This window comes from Apostichopus japonicus, chromosome 4 (genome assembly GCF_037975245.1).
Source record: "Apostichopus japonicus isolate 1M-3 chromosome 4, ASM3797524v1, whole genome shotgun sequence".
NCBI lineage: Eukaryota > Metazoa > Echinodermata > Holothuroidea > Aspidochirotida > Stichopodidae > Apostichopus > Apostichopus japonicus.
This window is the reverse complement of record NC_092564.1, coordinates 14,649,697-14,671,662: the sequence shown is the minus strand read 5'-3', so window position 1 is coordinate 14,671,662 and position 21,966 is coordinate 14,649,697. Positions and strand designations below refer to the sequence as shown.

General features: G+C 36.2%; 1 protein-coding gene across 2 annotated transcripts; it reads left to right on the top strand.

Moving 5' to 3' along the window:
- Positions 1-73: 73 nt before the first annotated feature.
- Positions 74-20,129, top strand: LOC139966537 (protein disulfide-isomerase A5-like). Of its 2 annotated transcripts, none has more exons than XM_071969658.1 (9): positions 74-293; positions 1,347-1,529; positions 2,672-2,810; positions 3,697-3,759; positions 5,969-6,064; positions 7,940-8,065; positions 9,177-9,213; positions 11,041-11,082; positions 17,286-20,129. In XM_071969658.1, the coding sequence occupies exons 1-9, from the start codon at positions 131-133 to the stop codon at positions 17,451-17,453; spliced, it is 1,017 nt and encodes a 338-aa protein (XP_071825759.1). In that variant the 5' UTR covers positions 74-130; the 3' UTR covers positions 17,454-20,129. The 2 variants fall into 2 exon arrangements, 1 of the variants encoding a protein (XP_071825759.1); XR_011792689.1 differs by lacking the exon at positions 11,041-11,082 and adding an exon at positions 11,203-11,480 and having other exon boundaries at positions 75-293; positions 17,286-17,423.
- The last annotated feature ends 1,837 nt before the right edge of the window (positions 20,130-21,966 follow it).

Sequence of the window (21,966 nt, the reverse complement as noted above, 5' to 3'; positions counted from 1 at the left end):
CAACTAACCACAGTGGCCAAAACCGTGCGCAACGCTAAGGTATACACTAATAGCTGTTGTTATTGTCTGCTGTTAGTGACTGCTCTTAAATGGCTGCTGGCTTCAAACCGTTCTCGTAAACCACGCAAACATGGCTTTCTCCAAGTTGACATTAACCTGTGTCTTTTTTTATTTTTTTCATTTCGTGCAATGTGACCAGAGTAAACCAGCAGATAACCATCACAGAGAACATATCACTAACGAAAATTTTGTTATTCATCGAGACTCTGGTGACAGATTCCTAGTGAACTTCTGTAAGTCAATCGGGGTCGTTCATTGTTGAACCTATCGCAAGCTTAGGCTAGCATAGGTTTACGTTGCAGACGACGTTATTGGTATTCAGTAAATTATTGACACGTAAGCTAGGCCAACGTAATACAAGTACATATGTATGTGCTGTAAACTAGCTACAGCCACTTGATCTGAGTGAAATAATTCGAAATTGCTGCAGATGCAGTGCAGTTTGAAGTCATGCTTTAGTTAGGGAATATGTTTAAATAGACACCTTGGTAAGCTAGGTCAAAATATTTCCTATAGTAACAATACATGGTCTGTCAAGGCTGCCATGTGAAATACATGTATGTTAAGTTACAAATCAGTGTAAAGATTTGCTTTAAAGTCCCAGGCTCTTCAGGTTACAAAAATTGAAATATATGCAACCCAAGGTGCAGTCGTATGCTTAAAACAAACCATACTCAGTCATCAAAGTGACCTAAATTCACCTCCACACCAGGACAGAAGCTCAGTGGACTTCAACATTTTTTAATGTTACAACTATTACTCTCTATTCATGCAGTTAATGTAAATTATTAATATAGATTCGATCTCCACAGATACAGGTTTGAGTAGTGTGTATCAGATACAAAAATGAAATCTTCTTAATTCTTTTGGAAACTGGAAATATTTCTTAGAATTTTTTTGGCAATAAATCTTCAGAAGAAAATAAAGGCATCCCAATCCTTCACACTTGGATATCATGATTAAAGTAGTTAACATGTGGGCAGAGTGAGGTAAGGGGGGGGGGGGGAGGGAATATAGGGCTGTCATTAAAAAAATACTGCATCTCATCATAATATAACTGACCTCGCAGATATTTACTGAGAGCATCATCGAAATGTGTTCACAAAGTCCCTTCTCCAAAATCCTAAAGAAGTAGGGTCATCCATGATACTGAGAGGGAGCTAGATTATTAATGAATTGTCTATTTTGTTGTTGTTGATATATCATGCATATCAATCGAGGTGAGTGAAAAATGAAACTTCTGCGATGATATATTTTTTAATGATTTTCTTTACTTTCTCTTGCAGACGGTGAAGGTTGTGCGAGATGTGAAGAGTACATGGCCGATTTCAATAGAGTTGAGGAGACCTTGCGGGATGCTGAGATAAAAATGTTCGACTGCAATAGCAAAATGGTCATGCAAGGACTGTCGGTCAAAAGAGTTCCATCTTTGCTGTATTTTCGCTATGGAATACCAACCTTTTTTGATGGTGAGATGGTGGCTGTAGGGCCAGCGTTTTTAAGGTTGTGCGTGATGTTCATATGCACGGTGTACATATTACTCTTTCATGGTACAGTATTTCTGTGAAGTCATCTGCATCATCATCTTCAATAAAATACAATGGCTTCACTTCCTCAAGTAGTGTTTTAGCAAAGCATAACTCCAGTCACTGCATGTGAACAGTACAGTGACACAAACTGTATTTATAGTACATGGAGTTAATCCTGAAAAGAGATAATTTTATCAATGGCTGGAGTCAATTAACTTGACTTTGGAAATTAAATAGTATAGTGTACTGCCTCAATTCAGCTGTCAAGTGACTGGTGAAAAACTGCATCTCCTACATCTAGGTAATTGAAAGCTGACAGCATTTTTAGGGATTAATTTTCCCTTAAACCTGAAGCTATGTAATCAATGACTATGACTGTTTGGTATGGAACGCCAAAACCGACAAAAATGCATTATTATGCTAACCTAAATCATTATGTGAACACAAAGTTATCGCCACGTAATGACCAAGAACAATTGGAGTCCTTATGCGGCACTTAAATAGCACCTCCACATAATTCATTTGCACCAACAACAACTATTTTATAAACAATTTGGGACACACAATCTCAAGCCAGTGATCAATGCAGCCAAGACAGGCGGAAAGGGAAGAGAAGTGGTAGCCGCCACATTTCACCTCCAGAGTGAGATGTGTACATTAGGTTATGGTTTAAACTTTCATGCATTTACTGTACATGGTATTAAGTTTTGTTTTGTTGTCATATTTGATTTAACAATGAGAACTGCTTCTTGATTCTACACTGCACGACAGTGTACTGTACATGTACAGAGGTATGATAACCATGTCAAGAAAAAATGTATGGTTTGTTACGTATGGTTTGTTATGAACAATGACAGTTCTCAATATGTGGCAAACCTTGTGAAATTTCTTCCCTATTGAACCTTTGAATAAAGTACTTAAACTGTGGCAAAGTATAAAATCTTCTAAAATTTAAATGCCCAATGCAAGTTTATGATAGTTAAATTTGTTTAATTATAAACTGAAGTTTATGAAAGTCAGATTTTCTTTCAGAGGTGAAGTATTTCATGTTAACAACAAGGCACTTTCTTTAATATTTTTAGGGGTCCCGGTAGCAGAAGATATCATAGAATGGGTTGTGGACAGTCATGAAGTGCTCACAACAGAACTGCATGATGATACCTTTGAACATCACACTCAAGCATCTTCAGGAGCCACAACTGGAGACTGGATGGTGGTCTTGTAAGCACTTCCTAGTTACCATAATTGGCCATCTGCATACATGTTCATTCCTCAATCATTCATTGAGAGAAGGATGGCAACTGCAACTGCAAAAAAAAAAATGGAAATTGAGCTCACTCACTTAAATAAAAAAAAATTAATAGTAACGTGCAATCAATGGAACAGTTCTGTTGCTGTTATTTAAAATGTGAAATCTGTACTGAATCGTTTAGAGTCAAAGTTGCTCTTTTGGTTGATTCGATTTTGATTAATGATTTTTACTAACAGGGCAAATTTTAACCGGTAGCCTCTTGTGCCCGAGATGACCAAATTTAAACCAAGCAGCATTGGTGGTCCTCCAAGAGACGAATAAAAATATTAGGTTACATCCAATTCAGACTGCATTATAATATAGATCGCCCCAAATATATCATTTAATGATAACTTGGTATCAATCTCTGTCACTATGGAGATACTGAAAATAAAACAAAAATAGTCGTAGGACTATGATCTAATGTAAGGGAAGTTTTAAATGGCCACAGGTGGTGGTCTATTTACTAAACCTAGTTGGGGGGCCTACGCATCTCCCTTAAAGTGTACATCTTGGTTATTCTTCTTTCGTTATTTTTCGGACAACCAAATTTCGCTGTTTGGACAAATAAAAAATAAGTTCTGGGTGTCCATGGGACAACCAGAAAAGATCCTTACAACCCTAACTATTAATATTGATAAAGGTCTGAATACAGCCCTTAAATCATATTTGAAGCATTTTTTAAATCTACTAAGGGCTATCCAACTTATTTTATTTTCTAGTATTTTTTTTTGGTCATTCATTGTATATAAATTGTTTGTATAATTTTCTGTCGTTCACGTTAAAGATGTTTCTTTTTCTGTTTTTCTTGTTCAGCTGTATCAAAGCCCATGCAGATTGCACCATACTGTTAGCATCATTGGAGCATGTTGCTCTGAAGTAAGTGCTATTTGTTTAAATATGGAAGCGTGTTTTCGGTGATTAAGAGAAGCTAGATGCATTTAACTGTCATCATCAAATATTACACACACTGCTAGTATGTTAATATATCAATGTCTCTACAAATGCTGAATGTCTTTGTGAAAAAGCCTGATAATTGTCAACATTATTTGAACATCAACATTTCATGTAATTGTATATACCACTAATGATCAACTAGGAATCGCAGGTTTAAGTCCAATATATTTCTGAGACTTTGATACAATGTTAACTGACGCTCACAGCTTAAGCTCAATTTAGCGTATGAGATTGAGAAAAAAACCTCAAAGAAACTTTCTAATTGGTTCATGATCAGACGTGTAATGTTGCCAAACGAAGGGTGGGCTAAAAAATGTCACCAAAAAGTTACCTTCAGAGATTCCTCAAAGGAATTCTCAGTGGTTTAAGAGACAGCAGCTTGTCAAGTTTTGCAGAACTAGATAGAACCTACATGACAGCGCCCTCCAATCCATATTAAACCCTACATGTGACTTTTTTGCAACCAAAGATATATCTTTAATAGACAACATTGCTATGCAAGTTAAGTGCTTCAAGTTCAAAGTGGGAGATAGTTATATAGATATGGTTAAAAGGCAACCAGCTTCCCCACAACAAGTTAGGTTTTGTGGTTTCACTGGTTTGAGTGCTTACATTAAAAGCCATTTATTGATATGAATAAATAAGCCAAGATAAATGTATCTGTGTATACTGCAGGGGTAACCTGCTGCCAAAGTAATACTACATGAATATTATTTAATGGAAAAGGATTTGGGTGGGCGGGGGGGCAGAGGGTATTTGGATTGGTGGACACTTGTGTATCTTATAGATTTATGATTCAACAAACATATCAAAGTTTGATTCAGATGTAAATTACATTTCTGCCAAATATCACAGATGTAATATGAGAAATTGTTTGCTCTCTAATATGAAGTCATAACACTGTTTGAAAATTTATCCTGCTTTTTGGTACTATCATTCTGAAATCCAGAAATACCGTTGCCACATTTTTGGAGCCTTTCAAACATTCGGAGTAAAATGCAGTTGATTTTGGTTGATTTACTAGATAAACTCAAGCTTAGATTATAAACCGTCTGACTATTATTTTTACTTATTGTTGATTTCAGTTTTATGAAGATATTTTAAGTCACAATTCTGCCTGTGAATAATTTTCTCTGTCTTTAGGAAATGTTCTCCATTAAGTGTAATTATAAAAGCCACGCAATTGAGCTTGTAAGGCATTGTTCATAAAACTTCAAATGTGTTACACAGATGACTTCATAATATATAGATATATATATATCATCCTCATTAGCCTTAGCAAATGTTGCAGGTCTTAACATACTGTCTACAAAGCCATTGTTGCAACTAAATATTAACTCCTTGTAAAATGTAATTTGAAAATTAAAGAGATGATTAACACAAATGCTGATTTTGAACAAGTGAAAAGAAATTGGCTAGAAGCCTAGAATGAGATTGGGATAGTGAGCTTATGTGTTATATCGTGTAAAATGTCCAGCTGTCATATGTTTCTACTAAAAGCCAGTCACATACCACAGGGATAGCAAGAGACTTTTTTTTTCTGCAGATATGTATTAATCAAAAGTTTACAGAAAACTGATTACAAGCATGGATGTAAACATCTTTTAAAAAAGAAACAAAACCATGTAACTTCATGAATACAACTTTGCTTTACCAATTGGGCAATACAACGATGATGATGATGATGATGATGATGATGATGATGATGATGATGATGATGATGATGATGATGATGATGATGATGATGATGATGATGATGATGATGATGATGATGATGATGATGATGATGATGATGATGATGATGATGATGATGATGATGATGATGATGATGATGATGATGATGATGATGATGATGATGATGATGATGATGATGATGATGATGATGATGATGATGATGATGATGATGATGATGATGATGATGATGATGATGATGATGATGATAATGATGATGATGACGATGACGATGATGATGATCATCATCATCATGATGATCATGATCATGATCATGACCATGATGATTATCATGATGATGAGCATGATCACAATGACAGGAACATGACAGCAAGTGAGCTAGATTTGTACACTTTGAAACATACATATCATGTTGTCATTTCTTTTTTTTTCATTGCAGACTTTTAAATAAGGTCAATGCAGCATGGATTGATATAAACCATAATCCTGAACTAAAGGAAAGGTTCCACTTAAAGAAATCAACAGAAATACTTTAGTAAGTTCCTTTAAAAGCCATACAATTCTGCTACTGTATGCTCATTGTTCATCAGTTATTAGGCTTATATTGTCAGCGACTTGCTTCATGTGGATATGTATTTTTATATTATTTTTGTGTGGGTGAGGGGGGGAGGGAAAGTCATACCTCTGTCAAGAGTATGACGTATCTCTGTCAAAAGTATGACGTATCAGTATCTCTGTCAAGAGTATGACGTATCTCTGTCAAGAGTATGACATTTCTCTGTCAAGAGTTTGCCACATACATGAATTACATAAGTTTTGTAGCACAATGATCCTTCATGTCGCAAAACAAGAATATACAGTATGATGTTTGCAATTGCTAGAGATCTTTAAATAGATTGAAGTAGAAAACCCAACGAAAAATACAGAGGGAAATAACTTTTATGAAACATCACCCTCATTAGTGATCAGAAGATCTGAGTAGCAACAACCTACAGTACAGTAGATAAAAATTTGCAGCATTTTAGTCTTGTTCTCATAACTGTGTCACAGTTAATTGGTCGAGGTAGTTAAGTTTACAATAGGTTTACAACACTGTTAGTTGGAAAAAGCAACTAAATATCTGTTTATCGGTAAGAATCAATGATCAATTATTTGCAATACAAAGCGTAAAGCTGTCCAGTATTGAGTTCTTTCCTTTGAGGAAGTTATAGCAAAACGTCTAGAAATTTCTTGACAGTAGATTTCCGGTCTTTTCACCTTGCATTCAGACCATATGTGGGGATATATTACAGGTAAGCCTAGAGGTACCGGGTCCACTGCGATAAGAAGTTCAGTACCCAAGAAGCTGTGTCATAGGAAGTTTGAGATAAACTTTACGATATAAATCAGACTGTGGTGGAAACTTATGGCTACAGCATGCCATCTTGGGTCGCATTGCCATTTGGCATCCCCTCACCCCCTGCCTCCCCTCACCAGAATTTAACTATAGGGGTTACAGCATACACTGTCATACAGGGCTGTTATACTGTAGGTGTCCTCATTGAGTGTGTATGCTTCAGTAAACATTGGTGAAAAGGGTTAGGAAGTAGTACTTTTTTTGTCAATGCATTTTTCAGACCATTACCATACTAATGATGACTATAAATACTAATTGATTAGCTAAAGCTAAGTCGGCTCCAGAGGAAGGCTAGACTTGTTTTTGAAATCTGAATCAAAACAGATCAAGCGTGTTATAAAGTCGAGGAAATTGACCAACTTTTTCTATGCAAAGAAAAGGTTTGATCCCTAAAAATAGCCTCGTCTGCTTTTGACTTTGCCTCAACGCCCTTAGTAATTTATATTTGAATCTTCAAACTATTCGTCTCATTTGCTGTATCATTAAATTTGTTTCTGGTGGGGCTAGCATATGTGCTTTTGTTACTGGCTGGGCTGGCGTATGCGCTTTTGCGATGGATCCTAACATTTTCTCTACTGTTTGTTGTCTTCTCTGAAGTGATGGACCCAGGATGTTACAGGGTGGTTAACTTAGAATAAAGAGATGGCTGAGTCATTTGAAACATTCTTGACAATCACTATCAGACTTTTTCGTACCACTCTTTTGACTTTTATGTAAAAGAATATGATTAGTCAAGGCGAAAGATTTTGGCACAATTTTCTTTCAAAAAGTAAAAAAAAAAGTGTCTTTATTCTCAGTATTTATATCCTTATGTTACAGATAATTAAGTTTATAATGTAAACAAATAGCACTGTCAGGTGCAGTGAATTTTTATTTTTTTTATATTACCAATTCTGTCGTAACGAGTTCTTTCATGATCCGAGGAACCAATTTCGATTCTCTTCTATACAGCTGCACTGTTATCAGATGCAGACGATTGAAGTTTTCACAATTTTCCAATTGCATTTCCATCAGCTTTAGGCACGGAAACAAGTACGATTACCACCTGCCTGACACCGAGTTTTCAAACTTGTTGGCTTTTGCATCTGGCGCTTATCAACACTCGCGAGCAGATCCGGTGGAGCCTCCCAAGACGCCATTGTAAGTCAATTAACCCGTAATATACACGAAATATATACACAGGTGATATGCACATAATATAAACATGTAATATAAACATGTAATATACACATGTAATATACACATAATATATACACGTAATATACACATGTAATATATACGTAATATCTACACGTACTATATACACGCAATATACACATAATATATACGTAATATCTACACATAATATATACACGCAATATACACGTAATATATACATAATATCTACACATATATCCACACATAATGTAACATAGAAGAAATTATATACACAGACTATATGCACGTAATATATATGTAATATACACATAATTATGTTAATAAATACACATATATACGTAACATACACGTAACACACGTGTAATATACATGCGTAGCCACACATATACAGCATCCGTGTCATGATAGCATCGCCTTTTGGCAAGTTCTCACATCCAAACACAGAATTTTTTTCTTTCTTTCACACCTAACCATTTTTAACATCACTTCCTCTTTGATCAAGCTAACTGAGTACATTGCCGCCAGCAAGACAGATTTATGTCATCGAAATATCACTCCACCGAATTATTTGATGAAAAGCTGGAAATTCCATTATCATTAGGGGTAACATGCCGTTGAATTTAGGCTAGTTCATGATTCCCCCCCCCCCCCCCACCTCCACATAGTCTCTTTTTAGGTTTTGGATATCCAATTGCCATTCCAAGAGTGCTATTAGTATTCCTCTGGGATGCCCATTGTTGTCATCATCTTCACAACTGTCATTCGCTCCCACAAAATTATACGTTACCATCTCCTGGGAGGTTTTATCTTGACCTAAATTACCAAGTTTTGCAACTTTCCTTGGCAAAATGTTACATAGTTTCCTTGAAATATAATGTGTAACATGCTACTGTGTATTATATTGCAAACATATAACTATCATTCACAATGATGCTTCAATTTTTGATCTCTCACAAGTGGTACTGAATAAGTTTACCTCCCCATACCTTGTTTTGTGGCCTCCTGACATATATCAGAGGTACGAAAAAAAAATGTTGAAAACAAAAATAACTGAAAATACAATATTTCTCTCTCTATCCCTTTACTGTTGCAGTGACAAGGTTACAGAGCAGATTGCAGAAGAAATTAAGGTAACTTGCGTAGATTTATTGCTTTTGTTTCTTTGTTTGAATTTTTGTTAAATTATTTTTCCGCTGAGATAAAGCATGGCTCAGAGGAACACCACGAATCTATTTTGAAACTTTAACATCAAACATCTACTGTATCTGTTGCCACACATGGGCCAAGTTTTTAATGGTCCTCCGAGTTTACCAAATTTCTGTGGTCGGACAACCATAACCAGGAGGTTGTCTGGCCGGACGACTAGCGGTTTAGATCAAATCTATATTGCATTGTAACTAAATACGGCCAATTAGGTAAAAGGATAAATTGGTGTGATTCCACTGTAGTTAGTTTTCTATTCACCATCACACTTACACATCTCTCCTACAGTCTACATGTTGGTCATTGTTAGTTTTGTTTGTTGGACCAACATTTAAAGACCATTGTTTTTGCTTGAACCACATTGAATTAATGTCGTCTTCGATCAACCACATTGCGTGGAAATTGCTCGCAATGCATTGAACGAAATTCTGTTTTGAGTCACTACTTTAGAGTCACTACATTAGAGAAAAGGTTTGTGTGATGAAATTTACTCTCATGCTGTGCATTCATCCACATCGTATTAAATGGAAGTTTCTTTCCTTCGATGAACTGTTGCATGGACTGACCCAGTTTTTGCTCCCGTAAGAAATACAAAGTCAAATTACACCAAAGCGCATATTTTTACAGGCTCAGAGGAAATGTCATTTGATTATCATGAAAGTGGCCAAAAATATTTTTGAATGTGGTTGAATTCTCTTACATAGTGTTTTGTAGGCTACTTTGTTTGCACCTGTAGGTACATCACATTTCATATAAACCCTCTTCATGGTGCTTAAAATAGACAGTTTTGGAAACAAAAAGTGAATCCGTTAGAACCAAATTTTTGTTGATGGGATTATCAAATTCTAGTCAACCTCCAGATTTTTTACTTTACACTCAAGAAGTGTGTAAAGACAGCTAGGGAATGAATAGTAAATATTTTCATATCATGCTCTGGCAATGTGCTATTGATGCTTTTGCCAACATCATTCTTAAACACATTCAAGCTTTATTGAACACAGTTTTAACACATTCAAGCTCACTTGAACACAGTTTTAACAGATGGAATATATATTTATGGGAAGTCTCGGCTTTATTTGCATGGCATTCGTTCAGGAGATTTAGAGAAGTGCATGCTGATTAAAAGGAGGGCAATACATAAAGAGATGGAAGAAATGTTCTTCTCTGAAGTTGACTGTTTTATCCTGCAGACAGGTGATAAAGCCTTTGGCTTCCCTAAATAAAGAAGTTTATTCATTTGTACAATTCCAAATATTTTTTTAAAAACCTTCTTTGATTCTCACAAATTACCATGTCAAATTGTTTATTTTTATTTTTTGATCTCTTACATATGTGCAACAAGATTTTTTTGTTGAACATTTAGTAAAGCAATCCACTTTCAAAGATAGAGCTGAATTTGAAGGCCAGCATGCAAAAAGAAAACTTTCACAAGAGATACAAAGATAGTAATATTGTAATATTGTGTTGAATAAATTCAAGGATCAATCACTTTGTATTTCATTCCTGTAGTTTAATAGAAGCTCCCATTTCAAACTGCATTAATTACACACACGGAATAGCTTTACAGAGTTTTTATTTCAACAGAAAAACAAAATGTCATGTCTGTGAGTTTATTTTACCGTTTCTTAGCTTGTCTTCTAAACTCCTGTCCTGAGTTTCCTGTTTTGTTCATATGTAGCAAAATTAATTTTAACCCTTTATCACAGCTTATAGTAAAACGGTGGTCATGTGGTGTTTCTTTTCTATTGTTTTAGCCTATTGAGAATAATCAGGAACTTCCCAGGGATGAGCCAGTGGTAACTCATTTTAATTTTTTTTTAAATTTTTTTTTATTTGTCATCCAAGTATTCTTACACTTTCATAATTTTATCATTTTATTTATCGCATTCTTCCTTCTCTCTCTTTTCTTCTGTCAGCTGTTCGTTAACCGAGCATCCTCCTCTGGTCTGCCTCTGACAATTCTCGGCTTGGCTGCTTTTTTCCTCATCGTTGTCCTTCTTCTCCTCCTGTTCTTTCTAAGAGGCAGCAAATCATCATCAAAGAAAGCCAATTGATTCATTTTATTTCATCAACTTTTTTAGAAGACTACCTACCTACCGTACCGTTCTATCTACATTCCCATTCTCGCCTTGTTTTCATCTGTCTTCCTTTCATAACTCTGACCAAAAGGCAAAGCTGAAGAGTCAGTCATAAGGTGGGTGACTTTAAAACTTCCATTCTATCTAGAAAGAAAGAAAAAAAAAACATATTAACGAGTATCGTTCTTAAAAAAAGCTCTCTGTCTAGTTACATCCGTTTTGTTGAGTGCAGATTTTTGTGTTTCCTTAAAGAAGTATCTAATTTGGAAAATTGCTGGTTTCAAAGATAAATTCTTGTCAGAAGAAAGAGCGACAGTTGTACATGTGTAGGTGCAGGGCACTTGCCCTATCGCATATTGCTATGGTCGAGGGGATAAAATGCGGGGCAATTGTTAATAAAGGCACATGGATGCTTTGTTGTGTGTTTGAGCCCTGGATGGATAAAAGTAAGGTGAGTTTTGTCATCGAAGAGAAATGCACGGTTTAACTCATCTGAAATTGGTCTTGCAAAAGTCAGTACATGTAAAAATGAGCTATGACTGTTAACTGAGTAGCCACCTGATATGAATTGTAAGTTGCCAATTGGCTTCTTACACATACATAATGTAGCTGCTTATAGAAATGTTCTAAATATTCCATTTTACTGAATTGAATATGTGTGGCTCAATTGAAGGATTGGTGTCAGTTAGGAATGAATGTATTATTTGGCAGCACAATTTGGAGTAAAGTTTCGCTGAGCATTCGCGTTCCTTATCAGCGAGTCACTTTGTTCTTCATAAGAACCGACCAATCAACATGGAAAAACTGGAATAACTCGTGGAAGAGAGTAAGGGAAGTAGAAAAACCTCTTTTCCAGGTCTTGAAAGTTCTTGGAAGTTTAAAGAGTGGTCTTGGAAACAAGGAAAGGAAAAAATTCCTCATCTGAGCCGTTTTCTTAACTAATGACTTTAATATGCAAGCGCGGTTTCTTGCAATGAATAGTGAGATGTAGTGGAAAGTGTAGGGAAAAGTTATAATTACAGGACATCAAGTTTTGGTTTTTATTGGCAAATGAAGAATAGTTGTTGGTTGACCTTAATAATTGTATCAATTATCAGTTTTTTTGGTCCCAGAAAGTTGACCTACAGTATTGTATTTGGTCTGCCATATCTTCTGTGTCACTTTTCATGTGAAACCCATTCCCCCCGCCCATGATTTTTGTAAATGTCCATCATCATTTTTAATCAGTATGTAAGGGAGTTTTTTTCTTGTATTTTATTTCTCTCAAAAGAAAGTGAGATAATCTTCAAATTTTTCCTTTTGTAAATTAAATGTATATAAATATTCATATATTTATTATTCCAAAACTTTTGAAATTGCTAAGTTGTTAATGTTAAGGATCAACTATTAAAGTGTTTTGATCCCTACATAAAAATCTGTACATAGATCTGTAGCTTTAATCAGTTTTGTATAATCTCTTGCAGGGTGGGGGAGGGGGGTGGGGGTGGTGTACATAATGATGTAAACAGAAGCATCACATGGTGGTGGTTTGAAATTACAGTAAACAGCCTGCCCTCCTCAACTTGTCTCACTTTAAAACACATTGGGACACATTCCCCGCCCCCAAATGCAAAGGTATGAATTACATATATATACGCCAAGGACCGGATTAAAACCAGTGACTTCAGCATTAAAATCCTGTACAAAGTCATACAAAATGAAGTCGGGAGAAAGTGTTTGTTTCATAACTTGTTGGACCGTACGAGCCCTCAAAGCCGGGCTGCTGGCTTTCAGAGAAGGATTTCATATTTGGTTTTTGTTTTGTCCACAAATGTTACCATTTCATATCTCAATAATTGGATAAATCATCACAAAACTATGAAGCCCATTTGAATAATTCTTGCAGAACTGAAAGACAGGCGAAAGCCTCAGATCTGTTGTCATAATTATTGAGTTTCGTTCGTTTCTCTCTTTGTAAGTGGGCCGCTCATTCATTTCCAGTTTTCAATTCTCACTCTTTATGGCTCTTTTCTTATTCTATTTTTTCTTTTTCTTATTTCTTTGGCATTGCTTGCTCTTCATCATAATTTTTTTTTGGAAATTGAACTGTGTCATTGTCCTATTTCCCTTCGGTGTTTGAGGTATCTTCTCTGACAAATAACGCAGTATCTCTGATGGTATGAGATACTTGAATCAAAGAAACAAGTGTATCATATATGATAAATGAGAGGTAACATCAGCTGTAAATCAATAGATTGTCAGGTATCCTAGCTCATTTGTGATGACGATGATGATGATGACGATGATGATGATGACGACGATCATGATGATGAGATAATTTGTAGCTTCTTAAGTGCATCATTCATGTGAGAAGGAAAGCCTTGCATCTGACATCAACAGAATAATATCCACCGGGCATAGAGACAAATGGGGAGGACATTGTATGCTATCTTAAACAGATCTTGTTTTGATTTCCTTTTCTGTGACCAGTTTTTCAGAGAATTAGCCCTATAAGTATTTTAGGCTTTTCTAAATATATATATCTTTACCTTCAAATGCGCAACAAAGACTCCATCCTTCCGATGAGTGCTAGCAATCTTATTTCAGCCTGTCTTCTGTCGTAGTTACAAATATGACATGTCCTATTTTGTGTGCTATAATGTTAAATGTAAGAGGGGTTCTCCTTAGACTCTTCTAAGTAATTGTTGCTAGAGATTAGGCGTCAGGTTGTGCATTGTTAAAGTGGTCTATGGCGTTTTATGTACCAAATACTGCTTTTGTTATTTAACTTCATTTCATATACCCAAACTGTACTATGATAATTACCTAATATTGAACTCTTTCGTTTTCAAACTAGATCAATGTGGATATAAAAGATGATTTTTAAGGTTAGCATAGCTTACTACCAACAACAGAAACACAAAGAAAATCAGGTTTCTAAATATTAAAAAAGTACAGTAGAGAACCATTTTTCTTTATGGTTTGGTGCAACTATTTTTCAAAAGTCCCATCAATGAAAGTTTTTTTTGATATTATAAATTGGACTGATGTTGGGTCAAATGGTTTATTGTTTACTTATCTTTGCTTTATCTTTACAAACAATCTTTTCTCATTTTACCCACTTTTGTGGATTCCTAGCTATTATCATGATGACTTTTTTTATGACATTTTTAGGGGCTCAGCTATCTTCATTGAGATTTAACTCACAGCTACTATGATTTTTCATTCATACTAACATTATATCTCTCATTCTAAAAGTAAATTTTGTTTGCAAAACATTTCAGATAGTGCACATTGTTAATGCTCACTCTTAAATCATAGTCGATTATACAACCCAACTCTTTTTGTACGACTTGCTGTTTTGTCTGTGCACACCCCCTTAATAGCATTTTTACTAAAATTTTCTTTTCCTTCCTGCTAGAAACCCCCTTTTTTTTGGGGGGGGGGTTAATAGGCTAGTTATTGGGAGAATGTTTCTTAATAGTCACTTGGTCTTGTGGTGTAGTAAACATGAACTCAAACTGTTCTTTCTTATTTCTGATGAAACTGTTGTAAAATGACTTGTAAATCTTCTTGTTTTGTTTCTTGACAATGGAAATCTGTGTGTACACAAGTACCAGGTTTGGTGTTGGCTTTTTTTTTCTTTCTGAAACTGCAATTCTCATAACTCCATGTATGATGATCGTATATATAGATGCAATACAAGCCGTGCTATGTGCTTATATGTTATGTCAGTAAGAAGTTGACAGGAGAGTTGCATAATGTTGGGGGTTGCCCCTGTTACTTATCAATACCAGAAATCAGAGAAAGAGATCAAGTCCCCCTACCCCCCACCCCCCCCAAATATAGAAGCAACACCCTTAAACGTCCCTCAATTTCTTCTCTCACTCCACCTCTCTCTCACTTCATTCGTCCAGTTTATTATGGAAATTCTGGCATGTTTAGGTGTAGGTTGTTACTGATTCAGTATATTTTCTTTGCCCCAAGTCCCTGTAGCAAGGTAGAAAGCCTCCCACATACCAGTCTGACTTTGCAAAAGCTTTAATGTTGATGACATGCTGAGATAGCAAATCAAGAGCCCTTCATGGAAGAAAGCCCAAAAAAAAAGACTAACCAAATAAACCGGAGGCTCAATGTAATAAGTGTTAAAAGCCAATTCTGATCAAGTTTGGTCTGTCTTTTTTTTTACTTCTATAGATCTAATCACATTGAATGTAGGCCATTTATATAACTCGACATAGACAGTGGGTTGTAGGTTTTCCAGATAGCTATCACCCTCTTTTGCATATTACCGATGCAAGTTTCTCTTTTTTAACTCATCGTGAAGGGAGATGCAGTCAATTTATAAACTGGGTTGAATTTCATGTCAGCTTCCCGACAGTGATTGTCATTATACAGTGTTACAATTGCTTTGGATTTTTAACTGCTTCAAGATATGTCCTGGGCCTGGCTAAAAGAAAAGAAAGCAACACAAATTGTGACAAATTCTTTCATTAGAAAAGGGCTTTTGTTTTTTTCGATTTTGTATCAATTAAATAATCAATGTGTATATCTGCACTGTCTAACCTTGACATCTGATATACAAGGTACAGTGTCACTAAATATTTCCGACGCGAACTCTCTTTAAACTTATAGTTTAATTTCTACCCCCCCCCCCCACCTCCGTCATGTTATTGTTCAGTTAATAACAGGCGTAGTGTCTACCATTAGTCGAATTATACACGTATACTGACTTGGCTTGTATGGGATATATACCTACAGATTGATGTTTTGAAAGAAGTGACATGAAAACATTTCAAAAGAATCTGCGATGTCAAAAAGCAAGAAAACTGATTAACGATATCAAATAAGAGAACGAGGAAACTTGCTCTAAAATGCAGTGTCTTTAGTGACAAACAAACGGGCACATGTAAAGGAGCCACTTCGACTTGAACACAACTTATCCAGATATTTATTATAAAGTATTGGTCTTTTTGAAAAAAAGTATTTTATTCGAGCTCCCCCCTCCCCCCCCCGTCTTTTCTAACTGGCCCAGCCTTGGCCAATTACCATGTGTATATACATGCTCACAATATGGGCTCATGAATACTAACTGGATGCTCCCCATAGTCCGCCTCCAACTGAATACCGTGTACCTAAAACTGAATTAACTTCATCTTATCACACAAAATGTAATATTAAGGGTGCAGCCTAATTTGACTCTTGAAAACATTCAAGTAGTATGCTAATTTCCTGTCTAGATTTAATTTTCTCTTTCGTTTGGGGTGTTAACACTTGTAATGTACTGTGTATGAAAGGGTTCCATTTTCATTGTTTATCCGATCAGGATGCTGTCCACAGGTGACGCAGCCGCGTATCTTTCGTGGGAGGGATATAGAATCAGAGGGCTTAGCCCCCCCCCCCCCCAAACAACAAACACATCCTGGCGTACAATTCATAAATATATAACATGTATGTGCGGTATACGACTTAAGCAGTCGAAAATTCTTCAAAATTGTTTCAAAAGTTGCAAAATATAGCTCCATTTGGCATCACAGCAGTCTCTACTTTTACCAAATTTCTAAAACTGGGAGGAGCCACCAATTCCTTAGCCCCTCCCATGGACGACGTATATCTTAGCCCCACCCCCCTCCAGTTCAAATAGTGGCGGTTGCGCCCCTGGTTCTCAGTCAAGTGAGTCGAATATTTAAAAAAAATGTTAAGACGATAATTGAGGTAAAACTGGAATGCATGGATATTATTTAAGATTTGGATGTAATTATTTTGAATAGAGCTACACAATTATGTTGACATGAATCATGAAAGTATATATATATATATATATATATATATATATATATATATTTTACAACTTTATATTTATCATTTTTGTGTAATTTAAACAACGCATCACTGGAGTTGCAATTGATTTTTTTACTTTGCACATTTCGATCCATTTACAGGAAAGAGAAGAAAAAGAAGAAAATTTGGAAGTTAAAGTTGAACAGGATGGACCTCAGACTCCATTCTTTCTAATTGCGGGAGTCTGTGTGAGCGTAGTATTAGCGCTATTATTCTTTTTGTTCTTTGGACGTAGTAGTGGAGGACGGCAAATGAAGAAAGGAGTTTAAAGGATTGTTTTTTTCCTTCTTCAACGTTATAGAAAACTTATCGCGTCTTTATTTATTCTGTTTTAACTTCCATTTGTTTACAAAAAATATGTTTTCAAAATTTTGTCTTTCAAGAAGTTTTACTTTTTTTTTATTCTCTGCTGGAAGGTTGGTGACCTCACTGACCTGACAGGGTGGAATGTTAGGTTAACAATGGTTGTAATAATTACAGAACTGACGTCACGATAGCCAAATCGCTATGGGGTCCAGTGTGTACAGTTGTATTGTCCCCCGACACAGTGGCACGTTTATGAGCAGCACGTAATCCTAACAGGACCGTAATATGAGTTATAAAAACAAGGAGGGGGAGCTGGGAGGGGAGGGGGGAGTTGTACTGTTCTTCGTCCATAATATGCTGTGGAGGCATCTTTGCCATTAAGACCATGCTTCCCATTCCTACTGTTCTTCCTTTTGAAACGGTTGTGTACATTAATCACCATAGTGATAATATACCTGTTTGTTAAAGTCAAATGTCAGCTATCAGTCAACCACGTTCTCCCGTTTGAACTAGATGAAGATAAATTAAAGTTGATTGTACAATGTTCAACCAGATCACAATGCACATTATTTTTGTGGTCAGGTTTTTTCGACACTAACGTGACGAGATATTGAATGAAACGGGCTGTTTCATCAGCCTTAAACGTGCCCCTCAATACAGATTTAGACAATCCAGTGTATGCATGCCAAGTTGGCGCGCATTGCTTGCTACACACTCTCTACTGTATCACGAAAGAAAGGCTTGTGAGTTAGTTACTCTGTAAATCATTTTACCTTTAATCAGTATATATATTACTACTGTCACGATGACCTTCAACATTTAGTTTTCTCATTTCCATCATTTCTTCTTGATTCAGACGGTAGTAGTAGTCGCATTTTGTTTCACTCTCTTATATTTTGTCCTATCGTTCCAACTATCTACTCAGAATGTAGAGGGCGACAGAGACCTTCCTAGATTTATCGTTCCGTAAATTAATACTGACCAAGAGGAAAATCAGTAGAATGACAACAGGATGAAACGCATACTAAGAGCTTACCTCGTGATGTCATGACAGGTGTTGGCGAGACATTTTTATCACTTTAAAAATCATGTCATTATTTATGTGTAAACTTTATCCCTCTCTTGTCTTGGTGTTACTGTATCCGTGAGTATGTGTGTATGTTTGTGAGCGTGTGTGTGATGTTTGACGAAAACAAATGATACGCAAGAGCGAATATACTGCCATATTTGTTTACCACTACGAACGCATTGAAAGAATGAATAGTGTTTTTTTCCAAATTGCGTTTTTGTATGAATTCGCTCTTTTTGAATTATTATCATCAATATTCATGTGCATGCAATCATATTTTTTGCCATTGTTTTCGATTGTCGGTTTTAAAGTATCTAAATAAGGTACTATTGTATTGCTTGTATAACCACCCTTGGTCACGTTTTCCTGCCCATGCAAGGCTTCATCTTGGGTTAACATTAAAAGTTGTATCATTGGACACTCAAAATCACGTGGAAATGTGGACATGCGGGACGTAAACTTATCGTATAGTAGGCATATTGAACAGTACGTTAAGTTTGCAGCAGTATAGGTTTTGTATGATTTGATTTCAAGTCACGCAGTTTCCTCCCGTTAAGAAGAACAATTTACATTTATGCACATATAAATTGTAAGTTTGCATTTATGTCACATATGAGGCGTCAAAATTCGAGAAAAAATGATAGCTTGTACCATTTCAAAAAAGAAAAAGAAAAAAAAAATGCAGCACGGGTAAAGCTGCGTCTACAGAAATTTCATAGTGAATTATTTCAACTGGCTTACATGGTTTAATTTTGACTAAAAATCGGTGCATAACAATAGTTACACCAAATTATATAGCAAACTATATTTACTAACAGTTTGGTTGCAACCTTTTGGGGGCGATGCGTAGCCTACATACAATTGCAATAAGTGTAGTGAAGCTAGTAAGGGAAGTAAGAATTTGCAGTGTTTACAGTGAAACACACAACGAACTGTTTTAGTCTGACAAACCGAATGTTTGTGAACATACATGTGATATTCGGCGAGGAGATTTCATCGAGATTTTAAGATGACCTTTATACTGTTTAATTAACCAACAGCTCTTGTAAAGCTTAAATTGTCTCCATTATGTTGGGAAACGTATATTTGCCCTTTTATTAAACTTTATCTAAAATGTTCATATCAGAACAACAATGAATATTCATAAAAAAATAGCTCTTTGCAGCTTTCATTATCGAGCAAATTGTTTTCTTCCGTTCGACTCAATATTTAGCCTGGTGGGCAAATATATACTCATTGTTCATTGGTCGATTCTATGTAGTCTCAGATATTCAATGAGTGTCACGTGGGTCATCTCTCAGATTTGGTTAAGTGTAATTAACATTACTGACGTAGGAACCGTATCTATTGATCCGAACCTAGTGCAATATCCGGTAAAATGTTCGATTTATGTAGGGTTGTATCCATCTAACCTACTTCATATCAAATTTGTCTTGCTATGTCCTGCATCTTTTAAAAATCGACGAATGTTCAAACTACGTTTTCTGACTCATGTATTTGCATCCGATATATAAGATACCGCAATGATTTATAGCTATATACGGAAATAAATTCAATTCTTTCAAATCTATTTTTGAGTATAGTTATTCTCTTCGTATCCCATGTTGCTGTTTTGTACCCGTGACGTCATTTACTCTGCCATAAAGGCATTGTTCCAAGTAGTAAGCTTATTATCCCCCCCCCCTCCCCTTTCCTTTTCTTGTTCCGTTCCAAAAGGCGTAATGATTGTTCGAGATTACCCAGTCTACGTCAGATGGTTTTACGTCATTTCAGATCTAGATAAGATTTAATTCGAAAGGGAAAAAAGGAGAGAGTGAAATGTTTGCCCTAAAGAAATTTGAAAGACCGAAAGTTAGCAATATAAATGCACTTCTCTGGAGTACACAAAACATGGTAAGATGGATGATTGATTATCCTTTCAAAAGGGATAGAAACATGTTTGCGGGACACTTATAGTATGACCCTGCAGCACCCAAATTATGTCCAGTTCTTCAGAAGAATCTTCACCTGTATGGCGGTGTACAGAACCAGTAACTTTCCGCTGGAAAATGGTGGGCCCCAAAATGCTAGCTCCAGGTGTCGACATTAAAAAGAGAAAAAGATCTGTCTTGCATTATGGTATACTGTGTGACTGTATAACGTACGCTTCTCACGAATGGATCAGAGGTCCGCAAAGAACCAAAATCTCATATAACGCATAGGCTTAACAATGTGCAGGAGTGCCCGTGCACGGTATAAGGATCCACAGTGCAAGTGATGTCTTTTGCTTCCCGGGCCGGTTGTAAACTTTTCCCTCCACGGGGGCCGAATTGAGAGCGGCCACTGCTGTGCGAGAATGGTAATGATATAGGCACTTTATGATGGTTCCATGTTTGCGGTGTTAGTGATACATAATATATTGCGTTATCATTTTGAGATGGCGGGGCGGGCCTTGGTGTTGTTTTTATCCGCGGCAGTGGATTTGATCAGGAGGTTTTCAAGTACGGTCCGAATGTTGATGATTTATGCCTATACTTGATATGATTATACAAACCAAGGTACAATTGATCAGTTATTTATGGCCAAAACTGAATACCGTGCAATTTTCCTGACGCGACCATTTACCGACGGCTTAGGACAAACATAGTTTTTTTTTTTTTTAATTTTTTTTTTACAGAATTAAAGGTTAGTATATGAAAACCACTAGATAGGAAAATATGATGTTCAAAAAACATTCGATCGTGACGGAACACATTATTCTTTGCCCTTTCAGGGCCCCTTGTTGGGTCAAAAGGACATAGGTCGAAAGTAACATGGAGACAACTTCCACTTAATGTCATAGCATGAGTTTTCACAACGTTACACGTTTCTTCGCGCCGGGTTAATTGATGTATCAGTAGCCAAAGTTTGAAGCCGACGAAATCGACGTCGGAAACATATAATTTAATAAAAGATACAAGAAAATGGGGCGAAAAGAAGGGGTTTACATTGATTTTCCAAATGCATCATCACAGCCTAATCTTCATTCTTTAGGTCACTGTCCGCTCATCTATATCAGCCGACTGCACATACACCGTGAGAACTATGTACACTATGTTTATATTCGGTGAGCTTAAACACAGACTCGGTTTCATATATGCACCTACTACGACCGTGTAAAAAGACAGGTGCCTTTTGAACGCTTTAGTGTGTAATTCTGTATTTTATCTAACGAGTGTGATCAATCAATTTCAGTTCTAAAATGCATGATTTAGTATAGACGGTAACTTTCTACTGATCGCAATAAATGAGCCCGAAAGTAGCCCTAGTTTCTAGCAGCCTATCTATACTTATAGCATTAATACTCAGTAACTGGATGACACGTTATCTAATGATTACCTGACCTAGTTTCTGTATGAACGGCGGTCCGCGATGATTACTGAGCACAG